Source organism: Mustela nivalis (assembly GCF_964662115.1).
Source record: "Mustela nivalis genome assembly, chromosome: 15".
Taxonomy (NCBI): Eukaryota; Metazoa; Chordata; class Mammalia; order Carnivora; family Mustelidae; genus Mustela; species Mustela nivalis.
The window spans coordinates 75138315-75158397 of NC_139034.1; the positions used below are offsets into that span (position 1 = coordinate 75138315).

The 20083-nt window shown below is 38.7% G+C and overlaps 1 protein-coding gene across 1 annotated transcript in view; it reads right to left on the reverse strand.

Moving 5' to 3' along the window:
• Positions 1-20083, reverse strand: part of UGGT2 (UDP-glucose glycoprotein glucosyltransferase 2) — a 184854-nt gene that overhangs the window by 82649 nt on the left and 82122 nt on the right. Inside the window, exons 14-16 of the mRNA XM_082700684.1 lie at positions 19613-19698; positions 18944-19079; positions 12446-12577 (exon numbers count right to left, since the gene is read on the reverse strand). Coding sequence (XP_082556810.1) covers positions 12446-12577; positions 18944-19079; positions 19613-19698 — 354 coding nt within the window. The remainder of the gene's footprint in view (positions 1-12445; positions 12578-18943; positions 19080-19612; positions 19699-20083) is intronic.

Here is a 20083-nt window from a genome sequence, read left to right on the forward strand (position 1 = left end):
CTGTTTTCCAAAGAGGCTACGTCAGCTGGCATTCCCACCAACAGTGTAAGAGGGTTCCCCCTTCTCCACATCTTCTCCAACACTTGTTGTTTCCTGTCTTATTAATCTTTGCCATTCTAACTTGGTTGTAAGGTGGTATCTCAGTGTGGTTTTGATTTGAATTCCCTGATGGTTAATGATGATGAACATTTTTTTCATGTGACTGCTAGCCATTTGTATGTCTTCTTTGGAGAAATGTCCATGTCTTCTGCCCATTTTTTGACATGATTATCTGTTTTGTGTGTGTTGAGTTTGAGGAGTTCTTTATAGATCTTGGATATCAGCCCTTTGTTTGTAGTTTCATTTGCAAATATCTTCTCCCATTCCGTGGATTGCCTCTTTGTTTTGCTGACTGCTTCCTTTGTTGTACAGAAGCTAAAATCTTAAAAAAAAAAGAGAGAGAAAAAAAGAAAGTTCCCTTTTCTCCATAGCCTCAACAATCTTTTTAATTTTGCCATTCTATCTGGTCTAAGGTGGTATCTCAATGTGGTTTTGATTTGAATCTCCCTGATGGCTAGTGATATTGAAGATTTTTTTATGTGTCTGTTAGCCATTTGTATGTCTTCTTTGGAGAAGAGTCTGTTCATGTCTTCTGCCCATTTTTTGACCTGATTACCTGTTTTTTTGGTGTTTGAGAAGTTCTTTATAGATCCTGGATACTAGCCCTTTACCTATAATGTAATTTGCAAACACCTTCTCACATTCTGAGGATTGCCTCTTAGTTCTGTTGACTGTTTCCTTGGCTATGCAAAGCTTTTGATCTTGATGAAGTCCCAAAAGTTCATTTCGCTTTTGTTTTCCTTGCCTTTGGAGACATGTCTTGAAAGAAGTTGCTGTGGCTGATGTCGAAGAGGTTACTGCCTGTGTTCTCCTCTAGGATTTTGATGGATTCCTGTCTCACATCGAGGTCTTTCATCCATTTAGAGGTTGTCTTTGTGTATGGTGTAAGAGAATGGTCAAGTTTCATTCTTCTGTATACAGCTGTTCAATTTTCCCAGCACCATTTACTGAAGAGACTGTCTTTTGTCCACTGGATATTTTTTCTTGATTTGTCAAAGATTATTTGACCATAGAATTGAGGGTCCATTTCTGGAGTTTCTATTCTGTTCCAGTGATTTGTGTGTCTGTGTGTGCCAATGCCATGCTGTCTTGATGATCACAGCCTAGCCAATAGGATCTAATGTACATTAAAAGGTTTATCCATCACAATCACGTGAGATTTATTCCTGTGATACAAGGGTGGTTCAACATTCACAAATCAATGAATGTGATAGAGCATATTAATAAAAGAACCATATGATCCTCTCAATTGATGCAGAAAAAGCATGTGACAAAACACAGTATCTTTTCCTGATTAAAACTCTTCACCGTGTAGGGATATAGGGAACATATCTCAATACCATAAAAGCCATCTATGAAAAGCCCGCAGCAAATATCATTCTGAATGGGGAAAAACTTTTCCCTTAAGGTCAGGAATATGAAAGGATCCCCACACTCACCATTACTGTTCCACATAGTACTAGAAGTCCTAGACTCAGCAATAAGAAAACGAAAGAGAAATAAAAAGCATTTAAATTGGCAAAGAAGTCAGACTCTCACACTTTGCAGATGACATGATAGTTTATGTGGAAAACCCAAAAGACTCTACCTGCAAATTACCAGAACTCATACAGCAATTCAGCAATGTGGGCAGGATATAAAACAGTGTATTTCTACACACTAACGATGTGACTGAAGAAAGAAATTAAGGAATTGATTGCATTTACAATAGCACCAAAACCCATAGATACTTAGGAGTAAACATAACCAAACAGGTAAAGAATCTATATTCTAGAAAATACGGAACATTTATGAAAGAAATTCAGGGAGACACAAAGAGATGGAAAAACATTCCCTGCTCCTGGATTGGAAGAATAAACATTGTGAAAATGTCTACACTGCCCAGAGCAATCTACACTTTCAGTGCCATCCCTGTCAAAATACGACTGGCATTTTTCACAGATCTGGAACAAGCAATCCTAAAATTTGATAGAACGAGAAAAGACCCCCAATCACCAGGGGAACATTGAAAAAGAAAACCAAAGCTAGGGGCATCACAATACCTGACTTCAAGCTTCATTACAAGGATGTCCTGCTTTTCTTTTCTTTTTTTTTTTTTAACATAGAAAATTACTACATGTTTAATTTCATTCCCTTTACTACCAAATATCTAATGAACAGTTCATGCATATTCATCATTTACTGAGTTCTTTATATTTTCATTTCAATACCATAACCCAATCACAATTTTTATAAGTATTTAGATAAATTCTTAAGCTATCTATATCCAATAAAATAGTTAATAGATGAGGTTCCTAGCTCTTTTAAAATGGCAGGCAGTAGAAGAAAAGAAAAAAAAGAAAACTACTACTTGTGTTTATCACATATGCAATCAATATCACATATGTAAGGCTCTCACTGGTAAATATTTCGATGGCAAGTTGATACTCCATAAAAAGCAAAATATTGAGATTTTTTTTTCTAAATTCAAAGACTATCAATGAAATATAAATATTTGAAAGGCAAGATGAATTTCAGGACTGTGTGCATCTTTATTTGTCTGTGATTATTTGTAGTTGATGAAGCTTCTAGATTAATTCATGATGTATTGTCCTTCCCCTTCTTTTCATATTTTCCTAGAAGGCTGGCATAAATGTACTTGAGATTGTCCACACTAGACCAATACTATTAAGTGTCATCCACTTGAAATAATTTTCAATTCAGTAGACACCTTCACACATTTGCATTTTGGGGAATAATTTGGAATGAGAGATGCTGTGCTGATCATGTTGGACCATGAAATAGAGCTGTCTCTACAGGAAGGTCCTGGTCAGTGACCACTTAAATCAACATCAGATTTAGACTTCCATAGCAGTCCATAAGTAAAATTGCACAGGATACCCCAGAGTAACTTGAGAACTACAATTTTATCAATGCAGAGGCACTCTAACTATCCTTCCCTGTCCATGTTAATGGAAAAAAGGTTTGCACATTATCCTCTATCATTCTGGATTTTAATCACATTGTTTCTTGCTGCAAAAATTTCTCCAGATTCTTATCAGGGGCATCTTATTCAGGGAGTGAAAGTAGAACTTCCAGTTCTGTTAGAGTCAAAAGATGCTCTAAATATTATCAATTTATATAATCTTTGTCCTCTTCTCTGATTATTGCTTATTTCTATCACTCTTGAAACATGTCAACTGCAGATTTTTGAAGCAACATGATGATATTTGTCATTATCTTTCCAAAAGACTGCTCTGGCAGACAGATGCTTTTCTTATTCTCTGTTGAAACAGAATCACAAAGGCTAGCCTGGGTGATGACAGGCAGAGAAAGGGGAGGAGACCAGGCAGGAGATTAAAGGAATGTGCCCATCCTTCATACCCAGGTGGTGACCACACCCTGGTCTCACACATACCCTGTGCTGTAACCTCTGATATGCGCATCCTTTCCATCCTCTTGTCAGCCACATGTACTCCTCTACGATCAAAATAAAGAATTCTTACTTGAAGACTCTGCTTTAATTGAGGAAGTCAGCTCAGCTCCCCGGGGGAGGCTCACCAACTCACAAGAACCAAGTATTCGTTATCAGCTTTTTAGAGTTTCATGCATATGTGTGAAAGATAACCAGGTATCATAAGACATTTGACAAATGCTTCAAACACAAAAGAGAGAAATCAAAATCAATGAGAAGAGGGAAGCTGTGGAAGGCGGAGATAATGCAGGGAGCAGAACGGCACATCACAAAATTCACACTCCTAGATAAAAAAAAAAATATACATTGTGTCCATGAAAGAAGAACTAAATGCTATAAAACAGGAATAGGATACAAGAAAGATCTGCAGGAAATTTTAAAAAATTGGACAAAATGGACAAAGGAATAAAAAAAGAAGAGAAAGCAAATAGAGACTCAACTGAGAAGATTCAGAAAGGACAAAGAAAATGAAGGAAAGCATTAGAGAAATAAAGAAATTCCCAGAATGAAGACAAACCTTCAGAAGGAGCTCATCAAATACCCAATACCCTGAATGAAAGAGGACCAATACGAAGATACGCCAGCATGAAACTTCCAAACACCAGGGAGAAAAAAATTCTAATAGCTTTCAAGCTGGGTAAATAAACATATAATTAAATAAAGCAGAAAGACAAAGGAATTAAAATCAGAATGATATCACTGGTCTCTGTAGCCTAGGGGAGTCAGGAGACAGTAAAGACAGGCTCCAGAACCCGGAAGAAAAAGGATCACCCAGTCCAACTACCAATAAGATGGAAAGGTAGCATAAGCTTTTTAATCATAAAAGAGTTAAAATAATTTTTCTATCATGCATGTTTACTTGGGAGAGGAGTAAAATTAGAAATAAATCAGAAACAGAAAAGGCACAGTGCTCACAAAACCAGAGATAAAGCAGAGACCTGCAACATGAAGAGCAAAGGCGGACCCAGAAAGGAAGCTGTGTTCAGGTTCACGTCCATGAATAGCATGACCGGTTCACTTTTAGGAAAGGGTCGGCATGGCTATGGAAGGGCATTGTAGTGGCTGGTGTGCGTGAGGAAGGTGCTGGTTTGTTAACTGATGTGTTTATTTGTAAGAAAATTTCTGGATAGGTTATCTGACCTATCTATTGACTATCTGGATACATCTGCAATAAGAAGAATACTATGGAAAATGGGTTAAAAAAAAAAAGTGTAATTCTTAAAGTTTAAAAAAACAAGTTGCTAAAAAGTGGAAAAACAATCATAGTATTTGATTTACTAAGCAAGGAACATTTAAAAAGTCACATACACTAAATATTCACTTATCCAAAATGTGTTAAAAAAAAAAAATAGACCTGATAATCAGCTGGTTTGCACTGGTCAGGCTTTACCACTTCTTGTGTAATGACATACATCTGTACCAGCTGGAAAGCAGCTGCAGTCCTGGGACGGCGATCACCCAGAAGCACCTGACCTCTTTCTCAGCCGATTCAGACACTATAGGGTGACCGTCAGCACGAGGGCCTATAGACCCCATTCCGGCTCTAGCATCCGCTTCTGGTTCACTCTCTGGCTGCTCTTGAAGTCACAACGGTTTTTAAATATATATATATGTATATTTTTTAATTTTTTATAAACATATATTTTTATCCCCAGGGGTACAGGTCTGTGAATCGCCAGGTTTACACACTTCACAGCACTCACCAAAGCACATAACCTCCCCAATGTCCATAACCCCACCCCTCATCTCCCAACCCCCCTCCGCCCAGCAACCCTCAGTTTGTTTTGTGAGATTAAGAGTCACTTATGGTTTGTCTCCCACCCCATCCCATCTTGTTTCATTGATTCTTTTCCTACCCACTTAAGCCCCATGTTGCATCACCACTTCCTCATATCAGGGAGATCATAATAGTTGTCTTTCTCCGCTTATTTCGCTAAGCATGATACGCTCTAGTTCCATCCATGTTGTCGCAAAAGGCAAGATTTCGTTTCTTTTGATGGCTGCATAGTATTCCATTGTGTATATATACCACATCTTTTTTTTTTTTTTTTAAAGATTTTATTTATATATTTGTCAGAGAGAGAGCGAGCGAAAGCGAGCACAGGCAGAGTGGAAGGCAGAGTCAGAGGGAGAAGCAGGCTCCCCGTGGAGCAAGGAGCCCGATGTGGGACTCGATCCCAGGACGCTGGGATCATGACCTGAGCCGAAGGCAGCTGCTTAACCAACTGAGCCACCCAGGCGTCCCTATACCACATCTTCTTGATCCATTCATCTGTTGATGGACATCTAGGTTCTTTCCATAGTTTGGCTATTGTGGACATTGCTGCTATAAACATTTGGGTGCATGTGCCCCTTTGGATCATTACATTTGTATCTTTAGGGTAAATACCCAATAGTGCAATTGCTGGGTCATAGGGCAGTTCTATTTTCAACATTTTGAGGAACCTCCATGCTGTTTTCCAGAGAGGTTGCACCAGCTTGCATTCCCACCAACAGTGTAGGAGGGTTCCCCTTTCTCCGCATCCTCGCCAGCATCTGTCATTTCCTGACTTGTTGATTTTAGCCATTCTGACTGGTGTGAGGTGATATCGCATTGTGGTTTTGATTTGTATTTCCCTGATGCCGAGTGATATGGAGCACTTTTTCATGTGTCTGTTGGCCATCTGGATGTCTTCTTTGTAGAAATGTCTGTTCATGTCCTCTGCCCATTTCTTGATTGGATTATTTGTTCTTTGGGTGTTGAGTTTGCTAAGCTCTTTATAGATTTTGGACACTAGTCCTTTATCTGATATGTCGTTTGCAAATATCTTCTCTCATTCTGTCAGTTGTCTTTTGATTTTGTTAACTGTTTCCTTTGCTGTGCAAAAGCTTTTGATCTTGATGAAATCCCAATAGTTCATTTTTGCCCTTGCTTCCCTTGCCTTTGGCGTTGTTCCTAGGAAGATGTTGCTGCGGCTGAGGTCGAAGAGGTTGCTGCCTGTGTTCTCCTCAAGGATTTTGATGAATTCCTTTCTCACATTGAGGTCCTTCATCCATTTTGAGTCTATTTTTGTGTGTGGTGTAAGGAAATGGTCCAATTTCATTTTTCTGCATGTGACTGTCCAATTTTCCCAACACCATTTATTGAAGAGGCTGTTTTTTTTCCATTGGACATTCTTTCCTGCTTTGTCGAAGATTAGTTGACCATAGAGTTGAGGGTCTATTTCTGGGCTCTCTATTCTGTTCCATTGATCTATGTGTCTGTTTTTGTGCCAGTACCATGCTGTCTTGATGATGACAGCTTGTAATAGAGCTTGAAGTCCGGAATTGTGATGCCACCAACGTTGGCTTTCTTTTTCAACATCCCTTTGGCTGTTCAAGGTCTTTTCTGGTTCCATATAAATTTTAGAATTATTTCTTCCATTTCTTTGAAAAAGATGGATGGTACTTTGATAGGAATTGCATTAAATGTGTAGATTGCTTTAGGTTAGCATAGACATTTTCACAATATGTATTCTTCCAATCCAGGAGCATGGAACATTTTTCCATTTCTTTGTATCTTCCTCAATTTCTTTCATGAGTACTTTATAGTTTTCTGAGTATAGATTCTGTGCCTCTTTGGTTAGGTTTATTCCTAGGTATCTTATGGTTTGGGGTGCAATTGTAAATGGGATTGACTCCTTAATTTCTCTTTCTTCTGTCTTGTTGCTGGTGTAGAGAAATGCAATTGATTTCTGTGCATTGATTTTATATCCTGACACTTTACTGAATTCCTGTACAAGTTCTAGCAGTTTTGGAGTGGAGTCTTTTGGGTTTTCCACATATAGTATCATATCATCTGTGAAGAGTGATAATTTGACTTCTTCTTTGCCGATTTGGATGCCTTTAATTTCCTTTTGTTGTCTGATTGCTGAGGCTAGGACTTCTAGTATTATGTTGAATAGCAGTGGTGATAATGGACATCCCTGACGTGTTCCTGACCTTAGCGGAAAAGCTTTCAGTTTTTCTCCATTGAGAATGATATTTGCGGTGGGTTTTTCATAGATGGCTTTGATGATATTGAGGTATGTGCCCTTTATCCCTACACTTTGAAGAGTTTTGATCAGGAAGGGATGCTGTACTTTGTCAAATGCTTTTTCAGCATCTATTGAGAGTATCATATGGTTCTTGCTCTTTCTTTTATTGGTGTGTTGTATCACATTGACTGATTTGCGGATGTTGAACCAACCTTGCAGCCCTGGAATAAATCCCACTTGGTCGTGGTGAATAATCCTTTTAATGTACTGTTGAATCCTATTGGCTAGTATTTTGGTGAGAATTTTCGCATCTGTGTTCATCAAGGATATTGGTCTGTAGCTCTCTTTTTTGATGGGATCCTTGTCTGGTTTTGGGATCAAGGTGATGCTGGCCTCATAAAATGAGTTTGCAAGTTTTCCTTCCATTTCTATTTTTTGGAACAGTTTCAGGAGAATAGGAATTAGTTCTTCTTTAAATGTTTGGTAGAATTCCCCCGGGGAAGCCGTCTGGCCCTGGGCTTTTGTTTGTTTGGAGATTTTTAATGACTGTTTCAATCTCCTTAATGGTTATGGGTCTGTTCAGGCTTTCTATTTCTTCCTGGTTCAGTTGTGGTGGTTTATATATTTCTAGGAATGCATCCATTTCTTCCAGATTGTCAAATTTGTTGGCGTAGAGTTGCTCATAGTATGTTCTTATAATAGTTTGTATTTCTTTGGTGTTAGTTGTGATCTCTCCTCTTTCATTCATGATTTTATTTATTTGGGTCCTTTCTCTTTTCTTTTTGATAAGTCGGGCCAGGGGTTTATCAATTTTATTAATTCTTTCAAAGAACCAGCTCCTACTTTCGTTGATTTGTTCTATTGTTTCTTTGGTTCCTATTTCATTGATTTCTGCTCTGATCTTTATGATTTCTCTTCTCCTGCTGGGCTTAGGGTTTCTTTCTTGTTCTTTCTCCAGCTCCTTTAGGTGTAGGGTTAAGTTGTGTACCTGAGACCTTTCTTGTTTCTTGAGAAAGGCTTGTACCGCTATATATTTTCCTCTCAGGACTGCCTTTGTTGTGTCCCACCGATTTTGAACCGTTGTATTTTCATTATCATTTGTTTCCATGATTTTTTTCAATTCTTCTTTAATTTCCCGGTTGACCCATTCATTCTTTAGAAGGATGCTGTTTAGTCTCCATGTATTTGGGTTCTTTCCAAACTTCCTCTTGTGGTTGAGTTCTAGCTTCAGAGCATTGTGGTCTGAAAATATGCAGGGAATGATCCCAATCTTTTGATACTGGTTGAGTCCTGATTTAGGACCGAGGATGTGATCTATTCTGGAGAATGTTCCATGTGCACTAGAGAAGAATGTGTATTCTGTTGCTTTGGGATGAAATGCTCTGAATATATCTGTGATGTCCATCTGGTCCAGTGTGTCATTTAAGGCCTTTATTTCCTTGTTGATCTTCTGCTTGGATGATCTGTCCATTTCAGCGAGGGGAGTGTTAAAGTCCCCTACTATTATTGTACTATTTTAAATATATATTTTTAAAATTTTATTTATTTGACAGTCAGAGATCACAAGTAGACACAGAGGCAGGCAGAGAGAGAGAGAGGAGGAGGTAGGCTCCCCACTGAGCAGAGAGCCCGACACAGGGTTTGATCCCAGGACCCTGGGATCATGACCTGAGCGGAAGGCAGAAGCTTAACCCACTGAGCCACTCAGGCGCCCTGGTTTTTAAACATTTTAAGTAATGCCCCTGGACTTGGAGAGACCAAGTGAACATGGGGAGGTAGAAGAGAGCTCAAACCCCAGTTACTGTAACAGGAACTCAGCAAACAGACCTACAACTTCAGATGTGCAAATACAAAACTGGAGGAATAAAAAAGAATAAAATTCCTTTTCTTGAAGTAGTTATAGTCCAGTTGGAAATGACATTTATATCCACATATGGTTATGTATAAGAAAGGCAATTAATGGGAAATGATAAAATTGAGTTGTAAGTTCTAATATTTAAGGATAACATGGTTATTCAGATGATATTTTTATGGCAATTGATAATAAGTAGTATGTTTGGGCTGTATAATATCTCAAATTCATTTGTATCACAGCAGATATTAGTATTATTTTTACCTACAATAGACATGAATAAATGAATTCATCTCTTTCCATGTGCAAGATAAGATTATGAATATTTTAAACTTTTTAATCAATATATTGCAATTAAATAAACAGCTTGAATATTTCCTACCAGCTGTTCTTAGGAATGTATTTCATTTTAATGCACTTCATAGCTTCAGATACATAGGTGTTGTAAAAGGGTGGCTCAGTGAGTTAAAGCCTCTGCCTTCAGCTCAGGTCATGGGATCGAGCCCCGCACTGGGCTCTCTGCTCAGCAGGGGGCCTGCTTACTCCTCTCTCTCTGTCTGCCTGTCTGCCTACTTGTGATCTCTGTCTGTCAAATAAATAAATAAAATCCTTAAAAAAAAAAAAAAGGCATTAAATACTATAATAAACTTGAACCAGAAAAGGGTTCTTAAGAAACAAAGCAGACATAACTTAGTAAAAAAATCAGTAAGAAATTTCAGATTCATATAAAAAAAGGGCAAATCCACCAGAAAAAAATTTTTACTCTCGAATGAGAACTGACTCTTGGTACCACCATTATGCATCTCAGTCACGCTTAATAGATACGATTCTTGCACAAGTGTCAGTCCCTAAGAAAGGTAAGGTCTGAATAGAAACTGTGCTCTACCACTGAAAGAAGAAAGAAAAACAGAGCATGTAAGGTCTAAGTATGGGCTTGTGTCCAGGACTCCTATCATGACCACTCACCATCAGCTGATATTAAAATCCAAACACTGCAACCTTTTGCTTTCAACCTGTGTAAACAGCTCCTTAATATATAAAAACTTCCCGATTTCTATTCCATGAGTTTACATAATCACTACAGGATATTTGTGTTCTTTCTCCCCCAAAGAAGCCCTGAAAAGTACTTATTAAAAATAATTTTATTAAAAGAGATGCCTCCATGCAACTTTGGCCCAAAAGAAAGTTCATCTTGGTTGCTTTTTAGTTTTATTTTTAATTATATGAAAATATAGAAATGAAAAATATCAACGCAACTCATTCTCAGTTCAGAAATTATCATTGGGAAAACTATTCTTCAGTAACTAGAAACAATCCTTAACACCTACCACACTGGCTTTTTGATTGCACAGAGACCACCAGACCTCTGGCTTCCTGGCTCCGCTCCCGTTTCTAAGTAGCCTGCTAGTGCCCCAGAGGTCTTCTCCGGGACTACTCTTTGGGCCTCTTATGCCAATGTCACGTGCAGCTTGTAACATTTCAACCTCACAGCACTTTAACCAGCTACCTTCCTTCATTCATGTGCCCGGTATTTTGAACTTTTTTATTTTTTTAAAGATTTTATTTATTTATTTGACACACAGGTCACAAGTGTAGAGGCAGGCAGAGAGATACGGGAGGAAGTAGGCTTCCCGTGGAGCGGAGAACCCGATATGGGGCTCGATCCCAGGACCCTGGGATCATGACCTGAGCCGAAGGCAGAGGCTTAACCCACTGAGCCACCCAGGTGCCCCTGGGATTTTAGACTTTTAAAAACAAAGATATTGATGCTCCTGTAAATTTATGATAGACAACTCCAGCAGAAACTCAACATCATAGCCATTTTAATACATGGCTTCACTGTACTGCCTTTCCTAGCTCCCAGAGCAGCGATTTCTAAAACTTCAATGCTCCCGTGAAGTTCTGTCCGATCACACAACCCTCACTCTTAGACACCTTGCCTCCATAGTCATTTCATTCAGTAGATGTTTACTGAGCACTGCACCCCCAAGACCCAGCAGGAGACAGGGGCCCTGCTCCCAGGGAGGATGTGGTCCAGGGGAAGGCAGGGAATGACAGGCCACTGTAGCCATCATTGTATGCAGGAGTACGCAGCAGGGTTTTTGCATGTGGCGTTAGCACGAGCAGCTTAACCTCAGGCAGAGGGTTAGAAAAGGCTTCCCAGAAGTTCTTTCCAAAGTGTTAAATCCCCCTCAAAGTAATTAAAGCCAAGAGTACACAGGCTAGAAGAGAAGGGAGGCAGGGTGCAGGAACCCGTGGTGGGAACAAGCACATGAAGGCCCTCTGGGGAGAAAGAGGAGTCCATTCAGAAACCTGAGCTAGTCTGCCCGCCCGGGGAGAACAGAAGAGCAAGGGAAGAGTCGAGAAAGTGAGGCTTAGGAGTTGAACGGCCGAGTCAGGTGGGACATTACAACGTCAGGGATCCTAACCTTCACTGTTAGCATGGAGACCGGTCTGTGGCCTAAAAACTCTTATAAAGTGCAAGAACCCTTCTAAAAACCTTGCTCTCTATGGGCATGAGAAATTCGACCCCAGTGATGCTCCAACTTCCCAAATTTGTTTCTTGTCCTAGCATTTCTCTAAAAAGCCAGCTTTCCATTTTCCCCAAGAAAGTACAAATTACATTCTTTAAAATTCTGCGTTCAGGGTGCCCAGGTGGCTCAGTCAGTTAAGCGTCTGCCTTCAGCTCAGGTCATGATCCCAGCACCCTGGGATCAAGCTCCCCAGCAGGCTCCTTGCCCAGTGGGGAGTCTGCTTCTCCCTCTCCCTCTGACCCTTGTACTGTCTCGAATTTTAAAAATATAAGTAAATAACTCTACATTTAAGTCTCCTATCCTGTAAATCCTGACAATTATATTTTCTCGTCAATTAATGGCGTTCTGAGCACTCATCAGATGACGTGCGTCATTCGGGGGTCTTAAACTTCCCTTCTTTCTGAGGGTCTAAAATCCAAATCATGAGTTAACTATATTGAGATCATTTACTCATGAGATTATAGTAAAAGTTTCTTGGATCCTGTTTTCAAAAATTCGCATTTCAACTTACCTTTCTGCCGTTATCGTATTTAGAGTGAATGCCCAAAATATCCCAAATATTAGCATCTGGAAATAACTTTAGGAGGACACTCTTCACATGGTCCACAGTGAGTATATTGTCATTCTTCACTCTTTGGTACATCTGTAGAAATAAAAATCTTACACTTAATTTTCATCTTATGGTGATCAGTTTTCTTTCACTGAGTGTGCAAATTTATATAAAATAAAAACATACTTTATACTTTGTAAGTTCTAAGTTTACCACATATGTGCATGTATACACATGCCCTCCACCCACACAGATAAATAAATCATTTTAAACACACAATATATCTCCCAATAAAAATGGTTTTGTGAATATGTTGTGGCTTTCAAAAAATACTGTAACAAATTTATGTTATGTTCCATTTTGATCAAACTAGACACTGTGCTTCTTAGTAAAATAATGGCTCCCTTTTCTTTTTCCTTTTTTTAAAAAGAGATTTTATTTGTTCTCTTGAGAGAATTTTATTTATCACTCTTGAGAGAGAGAGTACAAGCAGAGGGGAGAGGGGAAAAGCAGGCTCCCTGCTGAGCAAAGTCTCCTATGTGGGGCTCGATCCCAGGGCTCTGGGATCACAACCTGAGCTGAAGGCAGATCTTAACCATCTGAGCCACCCAGTGTGCCAGCTCCCTTTATTTAAAAAGGTATATATACAATATATATATATATTTTTTAAAGATTTTACTTATTTGAGAGAGAGCACAAGGAGAGGGAGAGGGAGAAGCAGGCTCCCTGCTGAGCAGGGAGCAGGATGCAGGGTCCAATCTCAGGACACCAGGACGACTTGAGCTGAAGGCAGATGCCCAACCATCTGAGCCCCCCGGGTGCCCCCATATAAAATAATTGCAATGGCTTATTTCAGAAAGGTTTTATTTTCATTCCTGACTGCTCTCCAGTAAAGACCTTGACTAGGTTTCTTCCGTCCCTCCATTCTTCCCCCCGTCTGAGATGCTGGAAGCACGGCGCAGGATGTAAGCTGTAGCTCCTCTATCTTCCTGTTTCATTTCTCCCTCATCACAGACCCTCTCCTAAGCCCCCCGCACTCTGCTAGGCATGGGGGGAGGGACGGCTCTGCATGGAGGGGGAAGGCACCTCTGGGTAGATGCCTCAGCTGAGACATAACCACGAACACTGAGCTAGAACGAAGCCATCTTGGGGAAAAACTTCCTGACCAGAAGAAACTCGTACTTACAAATACCATCAAGTAGCATTCTGATACAGCGGATGTCTCGCCTCTCAATCAAAAGTTCACGTTAGGTCACTTTTCTTCTACAAGAGTGACATCGGTATCTGTTTTCACTAACCAAAAGAAATCCAAAGAGGATTTTCATTTTTATGAAAAATGGTAGGAAGAAGAAACAGGCTTCAGTGTTTGTTTTGCAGCAAGCAGTGAGAGCAGCCCTGTAGGCTCCTTCCCCACGAACGACAGCTCGGGATCCAGCGCTTTACCTGTGTCTGGGAACATCTGTGCTTCTCTCAATCTATTCCGTGTGTCATTAGCAACATGTGCCCTAAGAGTCAGAAAAGCCTAAAAGAGGTTAGTTTTTCATTCTGGAAAATGCTCAAAAATTTTTCCATATCGACTGATGATGACTGCTTCTTTCTTTCACAATCATTTGGGCTTTATTACAGAAGGTTCAAAGGAACGCTCTGCTCAGAAGCGGGGGAAACCTGCATCAGTTAAGAACGCTATTTTGAAGGGGCGCCTGGTTGGCTCAGTCATTAAACATCTGCCTCTGGCTCAGGTCATGATCACAATTGGGGTCCTGGGATTGAGCCCCAGGAGGGACTCCCTGCTCAGCAGGGGAGCCTGCTTCTCCCTCTCCCTCTGCTCGCACACGTGTGGGCACACACACATACTCTTTCTCAGATGTGAATAAATAAAATCCTAAAAAAAAAAGAATGTTGAGTCCCGATTTACTTGAATCATTATTGCCAGAGACAGTCCTCATATGAGGGCGGACAAAGCCCCATGTTATTCCTCATGATAAGGAACCAGCATTCTTCCTTTTCTGCTCCTCACTGTAAACCGGATGACCTATTCCTTGAAGAAAAGGCTCAGGTCTATAATTAGATCCCACAGTTTAGTTTTACAAGATTCTCAATTTATAGGCAAGTTTCCTCCTCATATCAAGCAGAGCATGCTATGATCTTAGTAACTGAAAAAACAAAAAGCAAAAAATGTTAGCTTTCTGTAAAACATAAATAGGGTTTAGGAACAATGAGATTCTGAATAAAGCAAAAATTATATATGAAAAGTTAGTGATATTAGTCATTGTAAAAATCAGTCATTTTAAAATAGTAGATATTCTTAAGCTAAGGCAGCTAGAATGTCTAGCATGAACTATTTATATAATGATTCAATCTTCTTATACATTTAAAAATTTTTAAGACTTACATGGCTGGGTAAGCAAAAACAGTAATTTGGGGTCTTCATATACATTTTATTTATTTTTCCCTTTTTTAGCTTCATTAAGGTGTAACTGACAGTAACACAGTAACCATTTATAATGTACAACACAATGGCTTGATAAACGCACACAGCGTGATGGGACTCCCACCATCAAATTAACTAATATATCCATCACCTCACACATATTTTTCTTTTTTTGGTGAGAACCTTCAGATTCTACACTTAGCAAATTTCAGTTATATAGTACAGCATTATCCACCACAGTCACCGTGCTGGACATGGCATGTCCAGAACTTAGTCCTACTATAACTGCAAGTTTGTACCTCTGGCCAACATTTCCCTATTTTGCCCACCTCCCGACCAACCACTTTTCTACTGTTTCTAGGAGTTCAGCTTTTTTAGGTTCCACATACACGTGATATTAGATAGTATTCATCTTTATTTGTCTGCTACATTTCACTTGGCCCAACATCTTCCAGGTTCATCCACGTTGTCACAAATGGCAGGATTTCCTTCTTTTTATAGCCTGAATGATATTCTGAGGTATGTATACATATACACCACATATTTTCTTTGTTCATCCACCCACTGATGGATGCTTAAGTCATTTCTACACCTTGGCTGTTGTGACTAATGCTGCAATATACTTGAGCGTACAGGTCACTGTTCGAGATACTGATTTCATTTCCTTTGGAAACAGCTGAAGTAGGATTGCTGGTTCATACTGTCATCCTATTTTAAAATTCTTGAGGAAGCTCCAGACTGTTTTCCATAATGGCTGCAGCAGTTGTATTCTCAGAGGGCTCCCTCCTCTCTACATCATGCCAGCATTTGGCATCTTGTTTGTCTGGTGATAGAACCCCCTACAGGTGTGAGGGGACAGCTCACGGTGGGTTTTGACTTGCATTTCCCTGGTGATTAACCAAGTTGAGCACTTTTTCACATATCTGCTGGTCATCTGCATGTCTTCTTTGGAAATATCCACTCAGATCTATTGTCTGTTTTTAAAAATAATTTTTTAAAAAGATTTTTTATTTTATTTATTCGACAGAGAGATCACAAGTAGGCAGAGAGGCAGGCAGATGGGGAGGCAGGCTTCCTGTTGAGCAGAGAGCCTGATGCAGGGCTCCATCCCAGGACCTTGAGATCATGACCTGAGCTGAAAGGCAGAGGCTTAACCCACTGAGCCACCCAGGCGCCCCTACTGTCCATTTTTAAATTGGGTTATTATTTATTATTATTTTGCTATTGTGTTATATGAATTCCTGATTATTTTGGACATTAACTCCTTACTGAATAGGTAGTTTGCAAATATTTTCTCCTGTTCCACAGTTGCCATTTCGATGCAACGCTGCCATTTCGTTGCCCTTTCGATGGTTTCCTTTGCTGTGCGGATGCATTTTATTTTTATATAAACCCTGTTTATTTCCTTTTTTTGCCTTTGATTTTGTTGTTAAATCCAAAAGATCATCACCAAGATCAATGTCAAGGAGCTTACCGCTGTGTTTCCTTTCAGGAAACAGTTTCAGGTCCTATGCTCAACCTTTTATCTGTTTTGAGTTGACCTCTGTGCATAGTTCAAGACAGGGATCCAGGGCCATCATTTTGCATTTAGATATCCAGCTGTGCCAATTTACTACAATCTACTCCCTCCTACTCCTAACTTAATGTTGACAAAATACCAAATTCTTAGTTCCAAAACAGATCCATCTAATCCTCTGTTCCTTCATACAATTACGGTGATATGTATTATATGTTAAAATGTTTTATTCAATCTTGTGCAATTTAAACACAATAAAATATATTCTTATAGCCTTTTGTATGTACCCATATATTTACATTTTATTTAAAGCTACCATTTCATTCCTTCCTGTGAATGTGAGTTACCATCTGGTGTCGCTTCCTCTCAGCCTGAAGGATTTCCTTTAGCATTTCTTTTGATGCAGCAAGAATTCTCTCCATCTCTACCTGTGAATATTTTTATTTTGATCTTTTTGCAAGGATCATAGCTCATGTTAGCTCTTGTTCAGTTTCTGAAAACTGACTTATGTCATGTATCTCATTGTTTCATACTTACATACTGTGAGATGGTTAATCTGTTGACAATTAACCCAACATAGCCAAAGTTGAAGGCTTAAAGTATTTCTGCGTTCTCAAACACGCATGCAACAAATATTCATCAAGTACATAATATGTATTTTTTTTAGTCTTAATTTTGCAAGGTAGAAAGAGAAAATTAAATTAGTAAGTTTTCATAGCCACTGCGGAGAGCTGAGATACACGGTCTGATGGCTTTACTCTAAAAATACTATACGACTCTACCATAATTCTTTATCACATGTCAAAAATGTTCATATACTTAAAATTTTGACCTTCTACTATATTCCTCTTTTTCCTGGTACTGTATTTTCAAATTATCTAATTTAGATAAAATAATTCGCTCATTATAAGTAATGAAACAATATTACAGAGATTTTATAATTCACGTATTTTACTAAAAGGCTGATTTTGCTCTAATTATTCTAAATTAGTGAGACTAAGTCACCTAAAGGATATAATACAACACATTCCCAATAAAAGGTTAGCTCAATCATGTTTTGGTTTTCTAGGGGGTACAAAAATTTTCAGGTTGACGTATACATAGTTTGAATCACCACCAACATTCATTCGCACACTTCAGACTGTGGTGGATTCTAGTATGCTATACGTATTCCTTCCTCACACATTTTCCCCACTCTTTCCTCAAATTGCTTAGTACAACTGGTAGGCTACGGCACATAAAGAATACTTCCATGGCGTGTTGTATTGAAACTTACGGTTTCAAGTGTAATCTGATTTTCCAAGATATTACAGTATCATGCTGAACATCAGAGCAGATAATTCAAAAGGCCAGTGATTGCAAAGTATGAAGTCACATGCAAATTTATGTCTGATGCAAAGCGCCTCCAGAATAGTCAGTAGAGAGAACTGAGATAACTTAGGGTAAGGAGAATTTCAAAAGGTCATCAACTTTCTTAGTTTTGACTCCTGCAACAATCTGTTCACCATAAGGTAGGCAGACTTCAATAAAAGCTACATCAGTCTAAGTCCCTTATAAATTCTTACACCAGTCAGTTAATAAGAGTAATAGCCTGAGATACAAAATTGACATGTAACCTCCAGCACTATTTTACAGAACAGAGCGTATCCCCATGTCACTGAGGCACTGGCAGTTCCTGTGCCCAGGACAGTGAGTTCACGAGGTATTCAGTGGTTTTCCCAGAAGCTGTGGGAGCAGGGCAGGGAGTACACAGGGCTTTGGCCATTGAACGGCCTCACTTTGAAGAAGAACCATCCCTTGTTATAATAGTGGGTGAAAGCAAAAGACCAATGAATTTTAAAATGAACAAAAGCTGGTTTCTAAGCTATGGTCTGGCTTTTTTAATAATAACAATACGGTTCTTTAATACATCTATTTCCACAATGGGCCATAACAGTTTCAAAACCTTAACTATGAAATAATCTTCCCATTTTATACTGCTCTTTATCAAGTTCTTGCCAATTTCTAACTTTTTTGTTAATACAATCTCTTCGTCAAATTCAGTACTCATCCAGCTATTTCTACCTAATTTGCTGTCATGAAGCAATCTCCTCCTCCTTTGAAATTCTCTAAGAAGGGTCTACATACTTTGCCATTTAGAATATTTAAGTTTGCAGTAATCTGTTTTATTCATGATTTTCTCAAGACCTCATTCAGGATTTCTTCCCTGAATAATCATTTTCTTGGAGTATGTTTTCCTTTAAACTTAACATATACAATTTAAATTCCATTAGCAGCTGGAGAAACTCAAGCAAATTCATCTATTTTGGCAGCGTGTCAGCTGACTAATTTATGAAGTGGGGACATTATGCATTTCAGTTGGGAGCTGCAAGAATCAAATTCATTGTCTATATTAAGCCCCATGATCGTTTTTTACAAACTTTGAAAAATAAATAATAAATGATAATAATTATAGTAATATTGCAGAAAAACCCCCTATACAGTCTAAAGAAATGATACCTAGTGCACTCACTTGTACTATGGAAATAAATGCTTGCGAGACATCATGTTCTTCTGCAATATAGTTGAAAGCTCGCCAAAGAGCAACGCCAACGTCATCTGCTCCATCAACTTCATCATCTGTGTTAACAATGAACACAAAACCAATTCTGGGAAAAGAAGGTGAATAAGGAATGTCACAATTACCCCTTGAATCACAACCAACCATGATTTTTCAACATTACTAGACCATAACATCTAGATAGAGTGTGTTAATAGGGGGGATGAGGGAGTATTATATTGAAAAGTTTGATTCGTAATGTCTAGTCACCAACAACCACCTATCTAATGGATTCCTCCAAACTGTCAAACTCTCTCTGATGGTGATATTATTAAATGACCATGTTTTTCCAGAAAAATAAAGGGAAAGTATACTCTTAACAGAACTTCAGGGAAATGGATCCACCTTTCAGCACCCAACGTGGTCAGACTCTCGTGAAATGAACATGGTTTACGAGATGACTTAGCAGTTCTGACTAACAAGTCTATCATAAAGGTCAATGATGTTTCACAACACAACCGTGTTGTGTAAGGCATTAAAGACCACCACTGCTTTCAATTCCACATGAGTACTCTGTGGTACAACATGAACATCACTGCCTTTCCTTCAGCTGACTGTGTAATGTTATAAATTGACAATTACCGAAGAGGAATTTTATGATAATAGAAAAGTTCAGCAATTTTTACAAAATCCAAGGTATATCCTTGAGCAGGATCAATAAACAGAACCTAAAAGAAAGCATACAGTTTATAATCACTATTTTGTTTTAACATTTTGGATTTTCATGAAATTCAAGTTTAGTCTAGTTTCTGTCACTAAAGGTATAAAATTCAAGGTGCCATCTTTTTCTAAAGAAATGTCCAGCAATTCTAAGGAATTTTATATAAGAAGGAATTTCATAGGTAATAAAGGATTTCCAAAAGCTACACATCTGAATAATACATGGAATTTAATATGAGATCACTCACCCCTTTTTTGAAGCACAGCACAAAGTAAATTTTTTTTAATAACAAGTGAAATACCTTATTCTAAATGTGCATTGGATTTTCTGTAATTTTAAAAAAAAGATAGTAACTGAATTTTGAAAAAAAAACAGCATTAATATAACTGCTC